This window comes from Sarcophilus harrisii, chromosome 2, assembly GCF_902635505.1.
Source record: "Sarcophilus harrisii chromosome 2, mSarHar1.11, whole genome shotgun sequence".
NCBI classification, from domain to species: Eukaryota; Metazoa; Chordata; class Mammalia; order Dasyuromorphia; family Dasyuridae; genus Sarcophilus; species Sarcophilus harrisii.
In genome coordinates this window covers 370,368,656-370,387,298 of record NC_045427.1, presented here as the reverse complement: position 1 = coordinate 370,387,298, position 18,643 = coordinate 370,368,656, and the positions used below count along the sequence as shown (strand labels likewise).

The following is an 18,643-nucleotide window of genomic DNA, read 5'->3' as shown; positions in this document are numbered from 1 at the left end:
TTCAAACAAAACAACAAGTTTTCTTAGCCAGCTTTATAATATGTAGTACATGAGGTCCTTACTCTCTTTGGTTTTAGCAAGACTTGATTGATACTAAACCAACTTCATGGTCTTGGTATATTTGGGAAGGAGCACTTTAACAATATTTTCTTCATTTCTGAAAAGCTATATTAATTCATTCCATCTTTGCTTATAATTTAGCTAATAAATGTGTTTCTTTAGTCTTTATAGTTTTATACATTGAGTATCTCTTAATTTTTAAATCAGAACTAGAAGAGCATCCTTTAGTTCAAAAGATGACAAAAGGGAAGATAAAACACCATATCAGTTGGTCAAGAAACTACAGAAGAAAATCAGACAATTTGAAGAGCAATTTGAAAAAGAAAAAAATACTAAGGTAAGTTAGTATTTTTTGTCAAATATACAAATGGATAGAATGCTGGAATTAAAACTTTTGATGTCATCTAGTCTCATCATCATCCATCTGGATTGTTGCAATTACCTTATCCAAAGATATGTTTTCTCTCTCTGCCAAAATGTCCTTCAAATGTGTTGCCAAACTCATCTTTTTTATGTATAGATTGTTTTTATTACTCCTCACATTAATTTTATGCTGATAAATATTCAGTGGCTTTCTCTATTGCTTCTGCAACAAGGCAAACTTCTTTGAGGAAACCTCTAATGCCAAACAAGGTTGTATCTCTATTTTCTAGCTTACATCCAAATATTCTTGCCACAGTTCTTTTTTCCTCCAGATAAATCCTGCTCATTTCTGTCTCTTTGCCGATTTGTGTTTTCCCCTATGCTTACATTTCTTCCCTCTCTTTTCCCTTTCTTCGCTTACTGAATTTTCTGCCTACCCAGTTTTGAAAGTCTATAACTCAGATGATGATTTCCTTCTCAGATTCTTTACTGATTTGCCTACTGGATGATAACCTTTTCCTAAACATTGTTGGTCCTCATGCTGTATTCCACTGCTTTATTATTATTGTATGCTAGTTATCTGTATCTACATGATTGGAAACACTAAGAAAATAGAAATAATAAATACCTAAATTAAAAAAAAATCTTTCCTAGTATCTAGGATATTAAGCAGTATTTATTAAGTAGTAGATAGAAATTTGGACTTCATTGTTGTAAGGAGCACCCAGATGAGGAAGCTTTCTCCTATCAATGCAGGTTCTCACCTTTTCTGCAGCTTCTTTATTGTTAGAGAGTTGCCTAGAGCAGAGGTGTAAAAAATGTAGTCTGTTTTTCTCATGAGTCCGGAAGTTTTTAAAATGTAATTGGGAAATATTTAAAAATAAGGCAGGGATCTTTATGTATGGATTAATGGCCAAACATTATATTTGAGTTTGATACCACTGTCCTTCAGCATTGAAAAGAGGTTAAGTTACTTTAAACTCACAGTCACCCAGTAAGTATCAGAGCCGGGACTTGAACTTAAAGTTAGATCCTCCTGGTTCTCAGACCAGCTCTTTAGCCAACTTTCCCCTGCTATATCTTACACAATAAATAATTGAATTGAACCAAGACTTGGATTTTTGAGGTAGATGTTTATTATTAACAGTTTGGGTTATTGTTAAATCATCTTGTAAAGAACATATATATAAAAGTGTAAGTTAGTGTTGTTTTTAAAAGCTTTTGAAAGTTTCTCCTTTTATTTACAGCCCTCCTACAGTGATATTGCAGCCAATCCCAAAGTTTTAAAGTGGATGACAGAGCTTACTAAACTAAGGAAGCAAATTAAAGGTACATAATGTGCTTTCTCCCTCCCTCCTTTCCTCTCCCTCTCCCTGCCTCCTCCCCTCCCTCCCTTCTTCTTTTCTTTCCCTCCCTCTCTCCCTCTCCCTCTTCCTCCCTCCTTCTCTTCCTTCTTTCTTTCCTTCCTCCCTCCCTCCCTTTTTTCCTTTCTTCCTTCCTCCCTCCCTCTCTCCTTCCCTCCTTCCCTTATTGTCTGTAAGAATCTTTTCTCCCTTTTATATTGCTAATTCCTTGCCTGTAAGATTACCTTTCATTTCCACTGCCTATATCTCATAAATACATAATTATTTACATGTTGTCCCCTCCATTAGAATGTGAACTCCTTGAGAGCAGGAATTGTGATTTTTGTTTGTTTTATGTTCTTAGCACTTAGTACAGTTCCTGACAAAAAGTAAATAAATACTTAAATGTTTGTTGACTAGTAAAAAATAAAAATTTCTGGGCAGATAGTAAAGGAGGGATGGAGAAGTGTGAGTTTTTAATTATTGATAACTGCAATGAAAATAGCACTTAGCATAATGTGTCTATTTACTAGACTAATCCCCTAAATAGTTTTTTTTTAAAGAATCTTTTTATTTAGTTTTTCAAAACTAGTTCTCAGAACTCTAGGATTTCATCACATATAATGAATGTCTACTCCTCAATTGCAATGCCATTGTCTGGATGCTATTGACAGTTTACTCATTAAACTGACGAACCTGGTTATTATTTATCATTGGGGTAACATAAACATCTTGAGATGAGGTCATGTACTTATATATTAGTGTTTTTGTGCACTTCAATTCTCTTTCTTGATTCCTTCTGATGTAAAAACAAATCATTGTTTTTCCTGTTGAATTCTGAATTGTAGATGCAAAGCACAAAAGCTCTGATGGGGAATTTGTACCTCAAACACGTCCACGCAGTAACACTCTTCCAAAAAGTTTTGGCTCTTCTCTAGACCATGAAGTTGAAGAGAATGAAGATGAATCTAGGGTCATACAGAAAGAGAAAAAGCCAACTAAGGAGGCAACACTTGAACTTATTCTGAAAAGATTGAAAGAAAAGCGTATGGAAAGAAGCCTTCCAGAAGACATTAAAGTAATCATGATTTTATGTCTTACCTTCAAGCTAAAATGTGATTTTTTTTTTTTAAACTCGAAATAACTTGTAGAATCCTTAATAAAAGTCAGCCTTGAATGGTAGTGTTATTTACAGGGGCCGTAGATTTAAATTGGGAAGAGACATTAAAAAGTCATCTAGTCTAATACTCTTCTCTTTTCACAGTTCGGAAAACTGAGGCCTAGAAGGATTAAGTAATTTGATCCAAATTAAACAGTAGTAGTTTTGGGATTTGAATCCAGTGTTCTAATTCTGTATCTGGGGTTATTTCTTGTGTACCACAAGGCTGGTCTTTTTCTCTCCTGTTCACACTTCTTCCCAAACATAGAACCAACTTTCTTTTAATCTCTCATAGACTTTATTTTTCTGACCCCACTGCACCTTTCCTTCAAAATGCAAACCCTAATCTTTTCTGCTATTTTCCCCTTCTGTCTTTTATATTCCTATTTCATAAAATAAGAAAATTTTCCTTGCTTTCCTAATCTAACTTCACTTAGTTCTATTCAGTTTCATTCCAGTGGAACCAGTTCTTTCCTTGTTTTGCTTGGCCATAGAACGATAGATCTAGGAGGTCAATTTTCAGTTTTCTACATTCAGGAGAGAAAACTGAGGTACAGACAGGGAAGTGACTTAGATGACTAATGCTCTAGTTAGGTAGAAATGAGCTCAAGGTGCAGGCCTCCTGACCTGTAATATTTTGTGTGCTGCATAATACTTAACTTCATGAAGATGAATTAGATTTAGAATACCTATTCTAATGGAATGGGCGCTGAATTTGTAGCCATAAACTCTCAGAGCAATTTTTGCTTTTGACCTTAAACAAGGTACTTTTAATATTTTGAAATTTTTTTCTTCTATAAAATGCTATCATTTTAGATCTCAGATTCTTTTTAGCCTGGTTAGAACTTGAATTTCTAAACTTTTTGAATTCAGGTGATCTTAATTTCTTCCTTTCATATTTTGTTTAAGAGGAATGCTCTTAGCTTCTTCCCACCCACCCTGATAAGAACCTCCAAACTCACAAAAAAAACAAAAACAAAAACAAATCTTACTTTGCTGGCAAAGTTCATTGTTAATTATTTATGTTTTGGATTTTAGCTTTTTGCTGGTTGCTTCTAAGTTATAGAATCACATTTATAATCTAGCTTTAGAACTAGAAAGAAACTTTGAGGACCTTCAATCTAATTCCCATACTTTACAGACCAAGAAATTGAAGAAATGAGTTGAGGAAGATCTCTAGTAGTTATTGGCAGGCAGGACTAGAAACTAAGACTCCTGATGCATCTATACTTACACTTTTAGCTTTACTTCTTCTTGTACCTATATTGTCTTATGTACACATGTGTACCTGTGTATACATGTGGATATATATATATATATATATGTATATGTGTGTATGTGTGTATATATATATATATATATATATATATATATATATGATGTACCATTTATACACATATGCAATGCATATTTATACTAATTATATGTTACATATAAAATTATATATATGTGTTCATAATACGTATATAGATATGAATCTTGAAGATACCAAGAGATTCAAATAGACTTAAAAATGCCACAATTTGATCTGTCATTTTTATGAAGGCCAGCTAATATAACCTGAGATAATATAAAAATATTCTGTTATTGTTGATTACTTATATAAAAACATTTTTGTAGAACATTGCAGGAGATGGTTTTCAGAGGAACAGTGCAATAAATATAGCTATCAGCAGTCAGTGATTATTTATAGTGGAGTTTAGTTAAAATACATTAATAGTGACTTTGTGAAAAAGTTGGTGGCTGACGCAATCTTGTATTTAAAATAGTTATCAGTGGTGGTTATAAAATTGCTCTCCATAATTGTTGACTGTTGAATAAGGAAAGGATGATCACCAATCCAGATCAGGCGTTCTTAATCTGGGGTCTCTGAATGTTATGAAAATATTTTGATAACTATTTTCAGTTTAACTGATTTCCTTTGTAATTTTATATATTTTCTTTTATGAATTTAAAAATGTTATTCTGAAAAGGGATCCCTCGATTTTACTAGACTGGGTTACTACCAAAGGAATCCATGTCAAAAAAGGTTAAAAACCCCGGGTATATATAGTTTAGATAGATCATATATGGCTTAGGTCATTTGAGCTCCTTTTGAAAAGAAAGAATAGAAGAGATCAAGATTAGTCATAAAATAAAACTTTAATGGAAGAATAAGATTCATGTAAGTTTTGGAATTCAGTTCTTTAAATATTTTTAAGTATAGAATCTGTTCTCATCAACCTGGACTGTATGGCTTATGTGTTAAAAAGTAGTCCTTTCAACCTTAGAAATAAATGAATATGATAGTATTTTTTCTTTTTTATAGAAAATGACAAAAGATCATTTGGCTGAAGAGAAAACTTCTCTCCAGAAAAGTCTTCTCTACTATGAAAGTCAACATGGAAGACCGGTAATGTCTTTCTCTTGCTTTATTTTGATGTAAAAAGGTAACCATTAACTGTGATGATGGTTTACCTTCCTTCCTGAATTGTTACCTAGAGCAATGATGTCACTCATATGGAAAAAAGGGTACTAATCTGTACATAAAGGTCCCTGTGGACCTTTACATATTGACTTAGTTTTAAAGTGTGATATTGCCTATGCTTTATTGTACAATAATTAAAAAATACTATTGCATTTTTAATTTTAACTATTTACCTGTTATATTTTCATCTGGTTTGATGTACTTGGGAGTGTTGTGAGCCATATGTAATGAGCTGCATGTTTAACACTAATGTCCTAGAGCATTGTTTCCCATGCTTTGAAATGATTTCTGTTAAAGATTAAGATTAAATTTGCTCAAATAATACCTTATCCAAATAGTATGAAATAAAACCATACAACTCTTAAAAGTAATAACATTTTAGCTTTTCCATTAAACAGAAAAGTACAAGAAATTAATTATATTTTCTCCCACTCCTTTTTCTCATTTTTCTGTGTCTTAAAGAGGTACTATAATCATGTTGTTCATCTAGGTTCTGAACCTAGGTCATTGTGTGTACTCGCTATTTTCTCTTAGGACCCATTTCTAGTCAGTTGCCAACCTTGTTGATTCTACTTTTAAACATAATAATATCTTCTCCTTTTCTCCATACATATAGCTATCATCAAAATTCACTTTTTGCCTGGTCTTACTGGAATAGTCTCCTGTTTTCCCTGTATCCAGTCTGTCTTTATTCATACATTTAGCAAAATGATAAACTAAAAGCACAGATCTGACTCTGTCATTCTCCTATTCTGAAAGCTGTAATCTTATTGCTTCTAGGAATAAGAGTAAAGTTCCTTACAATCTGGTTTCTGCCTTTCCAAGATAGTATACATTCCTCCTTTTCTTTAAGTCTATGTTCCAACCCAACCGACTTGCTTGCTATTTTTCAGACAGTATTCCATCTCCTTTTTTTTTTTTTTTTTTTTTTTTTTGTGACTTTGCAGTAACTGGTATCTTTCATGCCTGGAATGTATGAAAATAAGGAATCTTTCTTACCTAAGCAGCTTCTTTCAAAGTTCAAATGCCACTTCCTCCATGAGGCCTTTTTTGATATCTTTTCCTCCTCTCCTTCAAATAAAAAACATTGTTGTTCAGTAAAGATACTGGAATGGTTGGCCATTTCCTTCTCCAGCTAGTTTTACACGTTAGGAAATTGAACTAAACATCATTAAGTGATTTTCCCAGAGTTATCCAGTTAATATGTTTGCATACGAATCCAGATTTGAACTCGGAAAGATTGAGTCTTCCTGACTTCAGGCCCTGCACTTTATCTAATATGCCACCTAGCTGTCTTAAACAAAAAAATTGCTATGGCTTTATTTACTTTGAATATATTCTGTATTGACTTTGATATGTACATTCTGTTTTTCCTGATAGGCTTATAAGCATGTGTTTATAACATGCAAAATCATGAGTATCATGATGCATTACATAAATTTAATATATATAACATATAAAATAAAGTTAAGTTTGATGTGGTTCCATCTCTTATGATCCTTAATGGCATAGTCCAGTGATACTAAACTTGAATAGAAATAGGGAATCTTTAAATGTACATGAGGATCTTTGCAGACTGAATATTGACTTACATGATCAATATTCCATTTTAGTTTTATTTTGTTAAATATGTCTCAATTACATTTTATAATTCCATCAGGAGTTGTGTCTTATTATCCATTTGAGCCTGAGGTCTTTTTGAATCCAGGCTCAGTGCTTCATCTATTGAGCCATCTAGCTGCCTATTCTAGTAGAGGTTATCAATCAATAATCACTACTTCTCCTATATGCCAGGCACTGTGCTAGATTCTGGAGATACAAACAAAAAGTGATCATTTCATTTTTGAGGAGCTTGCATGCTATTGAAATGAGATATATATTGATAATATACTTAAATGCATTCCTGAGGTATATTTATTGTGTTGAGATCAGATGGAGAAAAGTTCCTATTAATAGGTAGAGAATAAAGCTAGGGATGGCTTTATGGAGCAAATGATATTTGATTTGGTCTTAAAAGGAAAGGTAGGAATCTGCCAGTAATCTCTCAGCCGCCAAATATGATAGTATTTTCTCAGTCCTCGTTGTTGACTCTGTAACATTTCACTGTTCACCACTTTCTCTCCTCCTGCATAGTCTTTTTTTTTTGGGGGGGGGGGACGGGGAGGTGAAGGTTGGTTATACTACTATTTCCTAATTCTATCATCAGCCTGACTCAGCTCCTTCTCAGTCTGTTTTGCTTGATCATTATATTCCCTAGCTGTAGGAATATCCCAAAGGTCTGTCCTGGTCCTCTTCTCACTTGGTGACCTCCTCACTCCCATGGGTTTAATTATCATCTCTATGCAAATAACCCTCAGCTCTATATTTTTCTTGAGTTCCAATCCTGGATCACAACTGTCTGTTGGACATTTCAAAAAGTATATCCCATGGGTATTCAAATTTGTCATGTCCAAAACAGAAATTTATTTATTTTTTTTCAAATCTATCCCTTTTCTGAACTTTATTTCTTTTTAGGGTACCTCTGTCCTCTTAGTTGTTCAGTTTTCCAATTTCAACAGTTCATTTTTCTTTACTCCATGTATCCAAAATGAGTAGCCAAATCCTGTTGCTTCTACCTCCACAGTACCTCACATCTGTTCCCTTTTCACTATTTACATGGCCACCTTAGTTCAAACCCTTATTACCTATTGGCTGGGATATATTTACTACTCTTTACAAGATGACATGGGGGCCCCCCTACTCCTTAGCCTTCTTGCTGTTTTTAAAGCATGACAATCTAGCATTTTTCATTGGCTCTTTCCCAGACCTTCAGTGAATTCCTTCCTCTTCTCCATCTCTTAGAATCCCTTGCTTCTTTCAAGGCTCATCCTATCTCAAGTACTACCTCCCTCTCTCTCCAGTTGCTTAATAGCCTTCTTCTTTAAATTACCTTGTATTGCTTTTTATTCTTTATATACTGATGGTCATATATGGATCTAGTTTTCTCATGTAGAACATATGCTTTAATATTTTGATTATTTTCTGTCCCTTTTAATAAAAGTCAGACAAAAGCCAAATTTTGGAGTATCAGCAATAATGGCATTTGAACCTTGGCATTTGAACCTTTATCACTCATCTTTCTCCAAAGATGTCAACATCTCTTAATTTAAAACCTGATTTTTTTCAATCTTCATTTTCCTCAGTCTTTCAACTGTATTTGTATGGATAGTCTTTTGTGTGTGTGTGTGTGTGTGTGTGTGTGTGTGTGTGTGTGTGTGAATATACTCTTTCCTGGTTCTCATAACTTGTCTGTTTTTCAGGCTCCTTTGCTGGCTCCATTAGTCATATTATACCCTTTAATTTTAGGTATACCCTACAATTCTACTTACCTTTTTTCCTTCTGCATGCTGCCTCTTTGGTACACTCATTATTTAACAGGATTTAACTATGATTAGATCTTTATATATTCGGCTCCAGTCCTTTCAGTAATTTTCAGTCTCTCACTACTAGTTGCCTGTTGGACATTTCAAACTGGATGTTCCAGAGACTTCTCTAACTTAGCATGTATAAAACTGAATTCATTAGTTTTCTTTCCAAACCTACCCTTTCCCTCCCATGTTTTAAAATCTATTATTCTCTCTTTACCTCCCACCTGGTCTGTATCCACTGAGGAGGCAAAAATATCGATATCCATTAAGCTTGTGAAATCATGTAAAACATAATTAGCCATGGGCCAAAAAAAATTAATTTAAAAAAGCTAAAAAAATTAAATGAGAAAATTGTCTTTCTTTATGTTACGTATAGTTCATCAAATCTCTTTCTGAAGGTTGACATTTTTTTTTTCATCATGAGTTTTTTGGAATTGTCTTGAATTATTGTTTTGATAAGAATTGCCATGCCTTTCCCAGTTGATTATTGTTATAAAATTCCTGTTACTGTGTACAGTAAGCCCTTGGTTGTTCTACTTTGAATTAATTCATGTGTCTTGATGTGTGTCTTTGAAACAATCTTCCTCCTTATTTCTTATCATAGCCATCTCCCAATTAATGAGCATCCTCTGTTTCCAATTCTTTTACACCACAGTAAGAGTGCTATGAATATTTTGGTATATGTAAATCTTTTTCCTTTTTCTTTGATCTCTTTGGGGTACAGTACTACTTAGTGGTATTGCCCTATCAAAGAATACATATACACAGTTTTATAGTCTTTTGGCCATAGTTTCAGATTGTTCACAATGGTTGGATCAGTTCATTACCCTATCAACAGTTTGTTAATGTGCCTATTTATATTCATCCTCCAGCATGTCATTTCTGATAGCTGTGAGATGGTACCCAGAGTTATTTCAGTTTGCATTCATCTATAATCAGTAATTATGTAGAACATTTTTTCATTAAAGTAAGTAGTTTTGATATCTTCTGAAAACTGCCTGTTCTTATCAGACAGAAATAGAGAAATTAAAATGAAGAGCAGGCTTAGTGGAAAAGATCATAGGATATGGAAAAAGAGAGAATATTAGGTTTCAACTAATACATTTTTTGTTAAAACTAAGAATAGGAAACAAAATAGATGCCCATCAATTGAGAAATGACTTAACAGATTGTGGTATATGAATGTAATAGAATAGAGAATTCAGTTAATTATTTCCGCAGATGCCCTTCCTTTCTGGTGTCTTCCCTGAAACTTTCTGTGTGTGTGTGTGTGTGTGTGTATACATACATTTTAAAAACTTGACTTATGTTCTTGAAGCTGGGGGGTCAGGGATACATACTCTTCTTTCTCCTCCCATCTTCATTTCCCACATTTTTTTGTAACAAAAAGTATAGTCAAACAAAACAAATGTGCCCTTTATCCATCTCTGAAAATGTCATTCATTACTTCTTGCCCATCATATTTCTTTCAAGAGGTAAGGATTATATTCTATCCTGTTTTCTGGAATTGTTGTTAATCATTGTATAGATTAAAGTGAAGTTTTTCGGAATTATTTTTCTTTACAGTATTGTAGTTATTGCATTGTTCCTCTGGTTCAGTTTATTTTGTTCGGTATGAATTCATATGGGTCCTCAAGTTTCTCTAAAACCATCTCTTTATCATTTTTATAATCATTCTCCAACTGATGGGCACCCTCTTCATTTCTAATTCTTTGGTATAACAAAAAGGAGTGCTATATCTATTTCTGTAGGATTAGATTCTTTCTCTTTAATCTCTTTGGGATTGCCAGATCATGAGTATGTATTGTTTAGTGATATGATAGGGAGTTTAGTCTTAAACCGCCTTCTAAAACATGAATCAAGTAATAGTTCTACCAACAATACATTAGTTTGCCTGTCTTCTCACAGCTGCTCTAGTAGTTAGTCCTTTGGGGGGGCCATCTTGCCAATCTGATGATTATGATTAAAAATTCATAATACTAGACATTTTTTCTTAATAATGTGTTAGATCATATTTTTCTATATATTTGTTGGGTATATTGAGAAAGATAGGTTTCTTCCTGGGTATTGTAGTTTTTTAAAGATCTCTCTTTTATTCCTCTCTTGAGAATTTGAATTTTCAGATGTTTTTCAGTTGTATCCAACCCATTTGCGGTTTTTGTGGCAAAGAAATTGGAGTGTCAAATTCCTTCTCCAGTTCATTTTCTTTCTTTTTAAAACAATTTTTAATAACAACTTTTTATTTTCAAAATAAATGCAAATATAGTTTTCAACATTCATCCTTGCAAAACCTTGTGTTTCAAACTTTATTTCTTTCCTTCCCCTTACGCTCCTCCCCTAGACAGCAAGCAGTTCAGTATAGGCTAAACATATGCACATTTTAAAAGCACACATTTATCATGTTGCATAAGAAAAATCAGATTAAAATGGGAAAAAAATAAGAGAAAAAAAGCATCCAGCTCATTTTCTAGATGAGCAAATGGGGGCAAATAGAATTAAATGACTTGCCTAGAGTCACATAGCTAGTAAGTACCTGAAAAGAGATTTGAATTCAGGAAGATCAGTCTTCCTGACTTTAGGCCTAGTACTCTATCCTCTGTGTCAACTAATTGCTCACCCTTTCTTAAGAATCATCTGTTAAATTCTCCAGTCTAAAACTTGCATTCACCTATATTTTATTGTTCTTTAAACTCCCATTTTGAATATGAAAAATGAGACTCTTATTTAAAGTTGTAGACATTTGTATTTCTTACTGATTTTGATAGTCTCCTTATCATTCATTCCCTTTTGTTGCAGGTAACGAGAGAAGAGAGACATATTGTTAAACCTCTTTATGATAGATACCGGCTTGTGAAGCAGATGCTGACAAGGGCAAGCATAACTCCCATTCTTGTATGTAAAATAAGCATTTCTAAATATATTTGTTATTCCTGAACACCCTTAAAATTTTTTTTTACTTTCACAGTTTAACTTTCGGCATGAAATTGTTAAGTTTTTGTTTTAGCATGTTAAAGAAAAAAAGACTTGAATATAGTATCTTTTTTTTTTTTTTTTTTTTTTTTGGCTGAGGCAATTGGGGTTAAGTGACCCACCCAGGGTCACACAGCTAGCCAGTGTTAAGTGTCTGACATGAGATTTGAACTCAGGTCCTCCTGACTTAAGGGCTGCTGCTCTATCTACACTGTGCCACCTAGGTGTCCCGAATATAGTATCTTAAAAAAAGAAAATTTTTTTTCTGAATCATACCAAAGATTAAACTTTGTTTTGCTGTAGTACTGAATATCCAGTGACTTAGTATCCAAAGCCACATGTGTTGTGCTTGTTTTAGGGTTCTCCTTCTACCAAGAGACGAGGTCAAATGTTACAGCCTATCATAGAAGGAGAAACAGCCCATTTTTTTGAAGAAATTAAGGTATTTCTTTAAAGACTTCTTTTTTCTGTTCCTTACAAGTAAGCGGAAATTGAAGGTCTGTTTGATTCATTGTTTTTATTTTGTATCGGTTTAGGAAGAAGAAGAAGATGGTGTTAATTTGTCTTCTGAGTTGAATGATATCTTGAAAACTGCTACACAAACACAGAACTTTTCAAGTTCGTTGGAAAATTCAGAATCTGATGTTGAAGAAAGTCAAGAAAAATTGGCTCTGGACCTCCGTCTGTCAAGTACTCGAGCAGCTTCCATGTATGCACTCTTGCCTATTATTTCCATATTTTAGAATATAATAAAATATTAAGTCAAGGGATTGAGTGTTTAATTACATTGACGAAATAATCATATATATACAGTACACAATATAAGATATGTTGTTTCCCAAAGAAAAAGTTTCTAAAATGTTATTCTGAATTATATAAAGGCAGTTTTGTATAGTAGTTAAGAGAGCTGACCTCAGAGGAAGAACAGCATAAATCCTTTCTCTGACACATAGTGATTGTATGCTTCAGGCAAGTCACCTAACCAGGACTGCTTCAATTTGCTTTAAAAATATATGTTGAAGTCCTTGATAAGAAGGACTTTGCTTTTTTCCTATACTAATGAAGTCACAGGTCTGTATCAAAGAAATTCTTTATTATTCCTCCAGGATGGATAGTATATATGCTACTTTAAAGGAACAGATATCTAAATTATATTTTTAAAATAAATAATTTTATTTATATATATATAAAATATAATTAAAGGAACAGATGTCTAAATTATATTTTTAAAATAAATAATTTTATATATATAATATAATTAAAGGAACAGATGTCTAAATTATATTTTTAAAATAAATAATTTTATTTTATATATATATGTATATATAAAATAGATATATAATGTATACATACATACACACAAACACATATAGTTATGCTATATATTACATATTGATATATGTAAATGTTTACTATATACATATATAAGTAGGTGCTTAATAAATGTTGATAGATATATATGTATATATACCTACATGAAAACATTTTATAAACTTTATAAAGTGTTATGTTTAAAGAAATAGGACTTGAACTGGAACACACTGAATCATTAATAACCCGTTTTTTAAAATAAGGAATAGATCTTCACTGGATAAATGTTTTTTCCCCTTTATTTTACTTATAGGCCTGAATTATTAGAGCAACTTTGGAAAGCCAGAGCTGAAAAAAAAAAATTACGAAAAATATTACGGGAATTTGAAGAAGCATTTTATCAACAAAATGGAAGGTTTGTTGTTGGCAAAAAAAACCCATCAAAGCAGTGAGATAGCCCCTCCCCACTTTATTCTAACAAACTTAAAGGGGTACTGTTATATATTAATATATATATTATTTGTGATTAGAAATCAGTCTTACATGGCAGGCATACTACATTTTTTAACTTAAAAAAGACTTTTAAATACAGTTTAAAAACCACCCTGACAGTCCCCCTTTTGCCTACACAAAATGAGGAAGCATCAAAGGCATGTAGTAGGTGCTGTATATGTACATGTGATCATCTGATAAACTATTCACAGGATGATGGAGAGAGAGATTTTGACCCTTTAAAACAGCTTTATGGCTGGGATAATTCATTCTCTTTGGAGCAAGGAGAAGGAGAAAAGACAAGGGACAAATTAATTTTAGGTCTTTCCATTTGAGTGAATTCCTAATAGTGCCTAAAAGAGCCAAGTTTGGAATTAAGGAGTCAGGGTTGTGAATTTCATTCCTATTTAAAAAAATAAAACATATCCATAGTTTTCAACATTCACCCTTGCAAAACCTTATGTTCCAAATTTTTTTTCTCCCTCCTTTCCTCCCCTAGATGGCAAGTAATCCAATATATGTTAAACGTATGCAATTCTTCTATACATATTTCCACAGTTATGCTGCACAAAAAAAATCAGATCAAAAAGGAAAAAAAAAAAATGAGAAAAAAACAAAATGCAAGCAACCAACCACAGAAAAAGTAATTCCAATTTCTGACATATAACTTGGCTGTGTAACTATGGGCCAAGTCAGTTCAGCTCTGTGAGTCCAAGGCAACTCTGAAACAGCTCTATGAGTCCAAGGCAACTCTGAAACAAAGTCTGCTTGGGGGAGGGAGTTTCCTACACCCTTGACATTATAGCTCTGGACGTGTGTGTGTATGTGTGTATATGTGTGTACTACTGGTTTGCTTATCAAGTCAGTCTGGTTATACCTGGTTGATTTAAACTTACATTATTATTGGCCCTTTGGAGTAGATCTTGGAACCATAACCCTTCAAGTATGTGATTTCAGAGATTTTAGAATCAAAAGAGCTTGGGAGGCCTTATTGAAACTGAGGTTAGGAGAAATGACTCAGGGTCCCTCAGTTGAATTAGGCAGGATTTGGATTCAGGTATATTTTAGACTGCTTAAGATGAAGAAAAACTTCCTTCTAATTGATTGGAAATTAGATGATAAGTCTGAAATGGCATTTAAATGCATTGTTTCAGGCTCCAGAAAGAACTGGAAATTGTCCTATCTTGACAGCTAAACTATTTAGACTAATGGCTTAAGGAATATTGCCTTTCAATTAAATCCTTGTAAAGATGAAGAGGTCTCCTGTGGTGTAATAGCTTTTCAAAATATCTTGTGATGAATATTCTGTCACATGAAAAAACTTTTTTTTTATTTAATTTTTTTTTTTTTTTTTTTTTTTTAATGCTGAGGCTTTTGGGATTAAATAACTTGCCCAGGATCACACAGCTAAAGGCCAAATCTTGCAAAGTGAAGTTGTAATTTTAGCTGTATACAAAACTTTTTTATTAGTTTGGATCCCCTTATGGTGATATTAAAATTCATTAAAGTATCCCTTTGATATACATTCTGAGAATTGCTTATTGGTTGAAATTGATATAAGTACAACTCTTTAATATTTATTTGCAAAAAGATGGATTGAAATCGCAATGTTTTACACCTCTTATGGGTTGGGATTTACTTTTCTGATATTCTTTCTCAGGTGTCCCCTCCTATCTTGCATTCTTCTCACCTTCCCACACATCCTTCCTCCCTGCCCCCCCTAAACTCATGTGTAATAACTGCAGTGTGTTTCATCTGTTAGAAATCTGACGCTCTGTTTCTGGTCAATGTGTTTATAGGTTGGAAGGAATACAGTTGCTTTCTTGAATGTTATGCCTTTTTTTTTTTTTTTTTTTTTTTTTTTTTTAAAGGAATGCTCAGAAAGAGGATCGGACTCCAATGCTTGAGGAGTACAGGGAGTATAAGAAAATTAAAGCCAAACTTAGGCTTCTTGAAGTTCTTATCAGCAAACAAGATTCTTCAAAATCCATATAAAAATGCTCCTTCAAAACATGATAAAAACCAGTTGTATTCCCTGAAGCTACCATCGTGTGTACTGGCTGATGCTTGAGTTCATTTTTTGTCATGTGCTATTCAGAGAATTTCATGTGAACTTTATTGTGGTGCCACTACAAAAATATGATTGAAGGGCAAGTAGGCCTCTTTTAGGGAGCAAATAAAATGTTCCAAATTAACAGGAAGCTATTCTCTCTACCTTTAGCAAACATACAATTTCCTTCAGTGTTTTGTATTACAGATAAATCCTTTTCCCAAAAGACTATAGAATTTTATCTTTTCAACTTTAAAGAACTTTGGAAATTTACAAGCTTTTTGTTATTACCAACTTCTTTTTGCATTACTGAAGAAAATTAAGATGTAGATCTTCACACCACACTGAACTACTCTAGTTGCCTTTTTCTTACAGAAAAATTGAGAGAAAAACATAAAAACGCATACATATGCAACTGTATTCTGTGTTTTCCTGGAAAACCAAAATCAAACTGAAATTCCTTTCTGAGTCCTGCTGTGGAACAGCTTTCTGTTTAAATCCCACAAAGACATATGTCACACAGGTAGTATGATATCAATCCCTGGATTATTATTATTTTTTTAATTCCCCAAGTCAGTGGTCACAGCTCCTGGACGAAGAAAGCAATGGACAGACCAGAAAGTGACCTTCCTTCATGTAATTTTAAAACACAGAAAACTTGGAAAACTGATTCATTATCACATGCTGCCTACAGGACTTGAGTTAACTGTTCATTTTCATGGTTATGTTTAATAACTGGTGGTGACATGATTTGCCTTCCCCAACTGATAATGTAAGAACCTTATTACCCATGTCAGCATGTGGGAAATCTGATGGTGCTTAGACTTGTATAGTGCCAGCAGATGCAAACTGGCCTAAATCAGAAAATATGATTGTTGTTGCTGAAGTAAATCTGTTTTTAACAAGGGCTAATATTACTGCATTTTATATGCACCTTAGGATGGATTGGTGGGTTGTGTAAGTCTTAAAAATTACAAGAAAAAATACTACAATAATCCAATATCCTTCTTTTCCTCCCTCACACCCTCCCCAAAATTAATTTCTGTTATCACATTGTATATGTGTGATATATCTAGGAAACAGAAAGCAGTGGTGTACCCTTGTAATGTAAGCAGATGACTTTTTTCTTTCTGTGCATGGTTCAGCTTAAAAAAAAAATGTCCTTGATGCCATTCTGGTGATCATTTTTACTATGTTGGATGATTATATTTGCTTGCTTATTCTATGATACAGCAGTCATTAAAAAGATTCAGGTCAGGCAAAATTTAAGTGTTCATTTTTAACTGGTGCTTTTCAGTATGGGTAAGTGTATCAGTTTGACTAGTGCTATGTTTTGCATGCAGTGACTTTACATGCATGTTTTCTGACAAGTTAACATTAACACATTTTTTCATCAAAGACCAAAAACTTTTTTTTGGGGGGGAGGGGGTGTAACATCATTAGAAGCTGTGGGAAGCATGAATTTCATAGACTTGGAAGGACTTTTATATAAACACAGGGTTGAAAATAGGATTTATAGTATTTCAGAGTTCATCTGTGTGTGCAATGCCTCTTGTTTTCGGAACTGAATAGTGGACATAGAGTTTGAGAATCTTAAAAAAAAAAAAAAAAAAGCACTAAAACTAGCCATGTTCTGATGGTTTCCCTTTACATATAGCAAGGCTAGTCATAAAGTACATAGAGAAATGAAATTTTAAAAACTAAAACCAGGACCATATAACACTTAGATTTGAATCCATTGTGCAATGTACATTTCAGTTTTTTTCCTATCAGTCTGCAGACACAGGTGTATCCAAACATTGAAACTAATGTGTACTGTATATTGTTGTACATGAATGTTTGTTTTATATGCCACATGCAAAATGTCAATATGCACTATTTAAATGTTTTAAATAATATATTCCTCCTTTATAATGCTAAAAACTATATGATTCCAATATTTTTATAAGTGAGTGATCTGACTGGTTCATTTTAGAATTAACAGCTGCTTCATGTTTGTTGTACAGAGTGTTTGGCTGTTCAGTTTAGTAGATAAGCATGGCAACAGTTATGCTCTTAAGTGTTGTGTTCCATCCTTGTTGGGCAGTAAGTGGTAGAACTAGGCATTTTGTGATAAGAGTTTTACTTTGGTACAAGTAAAAAACATATATATATCTATATACCAGCAATATATAGATATATATTCATATTATATATATTTATATGTCCACTAGATATAATTACGTTGCTATCTGGCACTTCACTGTATAGATTTTTTGTAATAAAAAATACCTTAATCTTTATTGTCCCAAGTCATTGTAATGACTTCCTATTTTTCCAACAGGTATTAAAAAAAAAAAAAAATGGCAGCCCCTGGAATTCCTTTGACATATAATGTCCTCAGACATGAAGCTCTGAGTCAGTTTATTCTTGATTGAATAAACCAGATCTGAAATCCAATGGCAATAAGATTGTTGCCTTTAAGCAATATGGGGTTGATGACAACAATAAATCCACTTTTTGTGTATCCTAGTTTACAGTTTTTGTTTTTTAGAAATAGAATTTGACTTGGAAGATCAAAAGAACTTTTTAATCTACCGAAGAAAGGTTTGATGGTTGTAGAATTGCCTTTCATTGGAGATTTTAGACTATTAATAGCTATAATAGCTTAATAGCTATAAAAATGATAACTTGAAAGTGGTGATTAGTTGTAATATGTAAAAATTCAGAATTTAGATTTATGTCTTTGAAAAAATAACTGCAGTATAGTCGGGTCCTAGCATTTGTTGGTGGGAGAGTCAGCCATAGGATATCTATGTGGTTGGGAGCAGATTTCTAATGACTTCAGAAATGCCAGACTGCTACTTTACTACTACTTTGCACTTAACACAATTGTGCTCAGTCTCAGTCTCATTGTGACCCATATTTTGTGACTCTGAGAGACTGTTGACATTACTTTAAAATTTTGTGGTAAACCACTTTTAAACTTTAAAATTTTAAACTTTAAAGTGGTTTACCAAACAAGTATCAAGAGCTAAGAGA

General features: G+C 33.1%; 1 protein-coding gene across 9 annotated transcripts in view; it reads left to right on the top strand.

Moving 5' to 3' along the window:
• The window catches only part of FAM13B (family with sequence similarity 13 member B), a 231,591-nt gene that overhangs the window by 139,458 nt on the left and 73,490 nt on the right, over positions 1 to 18,643 (top strand). For 7 of the 9 annotated variants that reach the window (XM_031953321.1, XM_031953322.1, XM_031953320.1 and 4 more), the window contains 9 exons: positions 268 to 397; positions 1,671 to 1,752; positions 2,615 to 2,844; positions 5,234 to 5,317; positions 11,596 to 11,691; positions 12,128 to 12,211; positions 12,306 to 12,478; positions 13,394 to 13,495; positions 15,444 to 17,235. In XM_031953321.1, coding sequence (XP_031809181.1) covers positions 268 to 397; positions 1,671 to 1,752; positions 2,615 to 2,844; positions 5,234 to 5,317; positions 11,596 to 11,691; positions 12,128 to 12,211; positions 12,306 to 12,478; positions 13,394 to 13,495; positions 15,444 to 15,567 — 1,105 coding nt within the window. In that variant the 3' untranslated portion in view covers positions 15,568 to 17,235. Of the gene's footprint in view, positions 1 to 267; positions 398 to 1,670; positions 1,753 to 2,614; positions 2,845 to 5,233; positions 5,318 to 11,595; positions 11,692 to 12,127; positions 12,212 to 12,305; positions 12,479 to 13,393; positions 13,496 to 15,443; positions 17,246 to 18,643 lie in introns of those variants that run through there. The other 2 variants (XM_031953314.1, XM_031953318.1) reach the window with 2 other exon arrangements.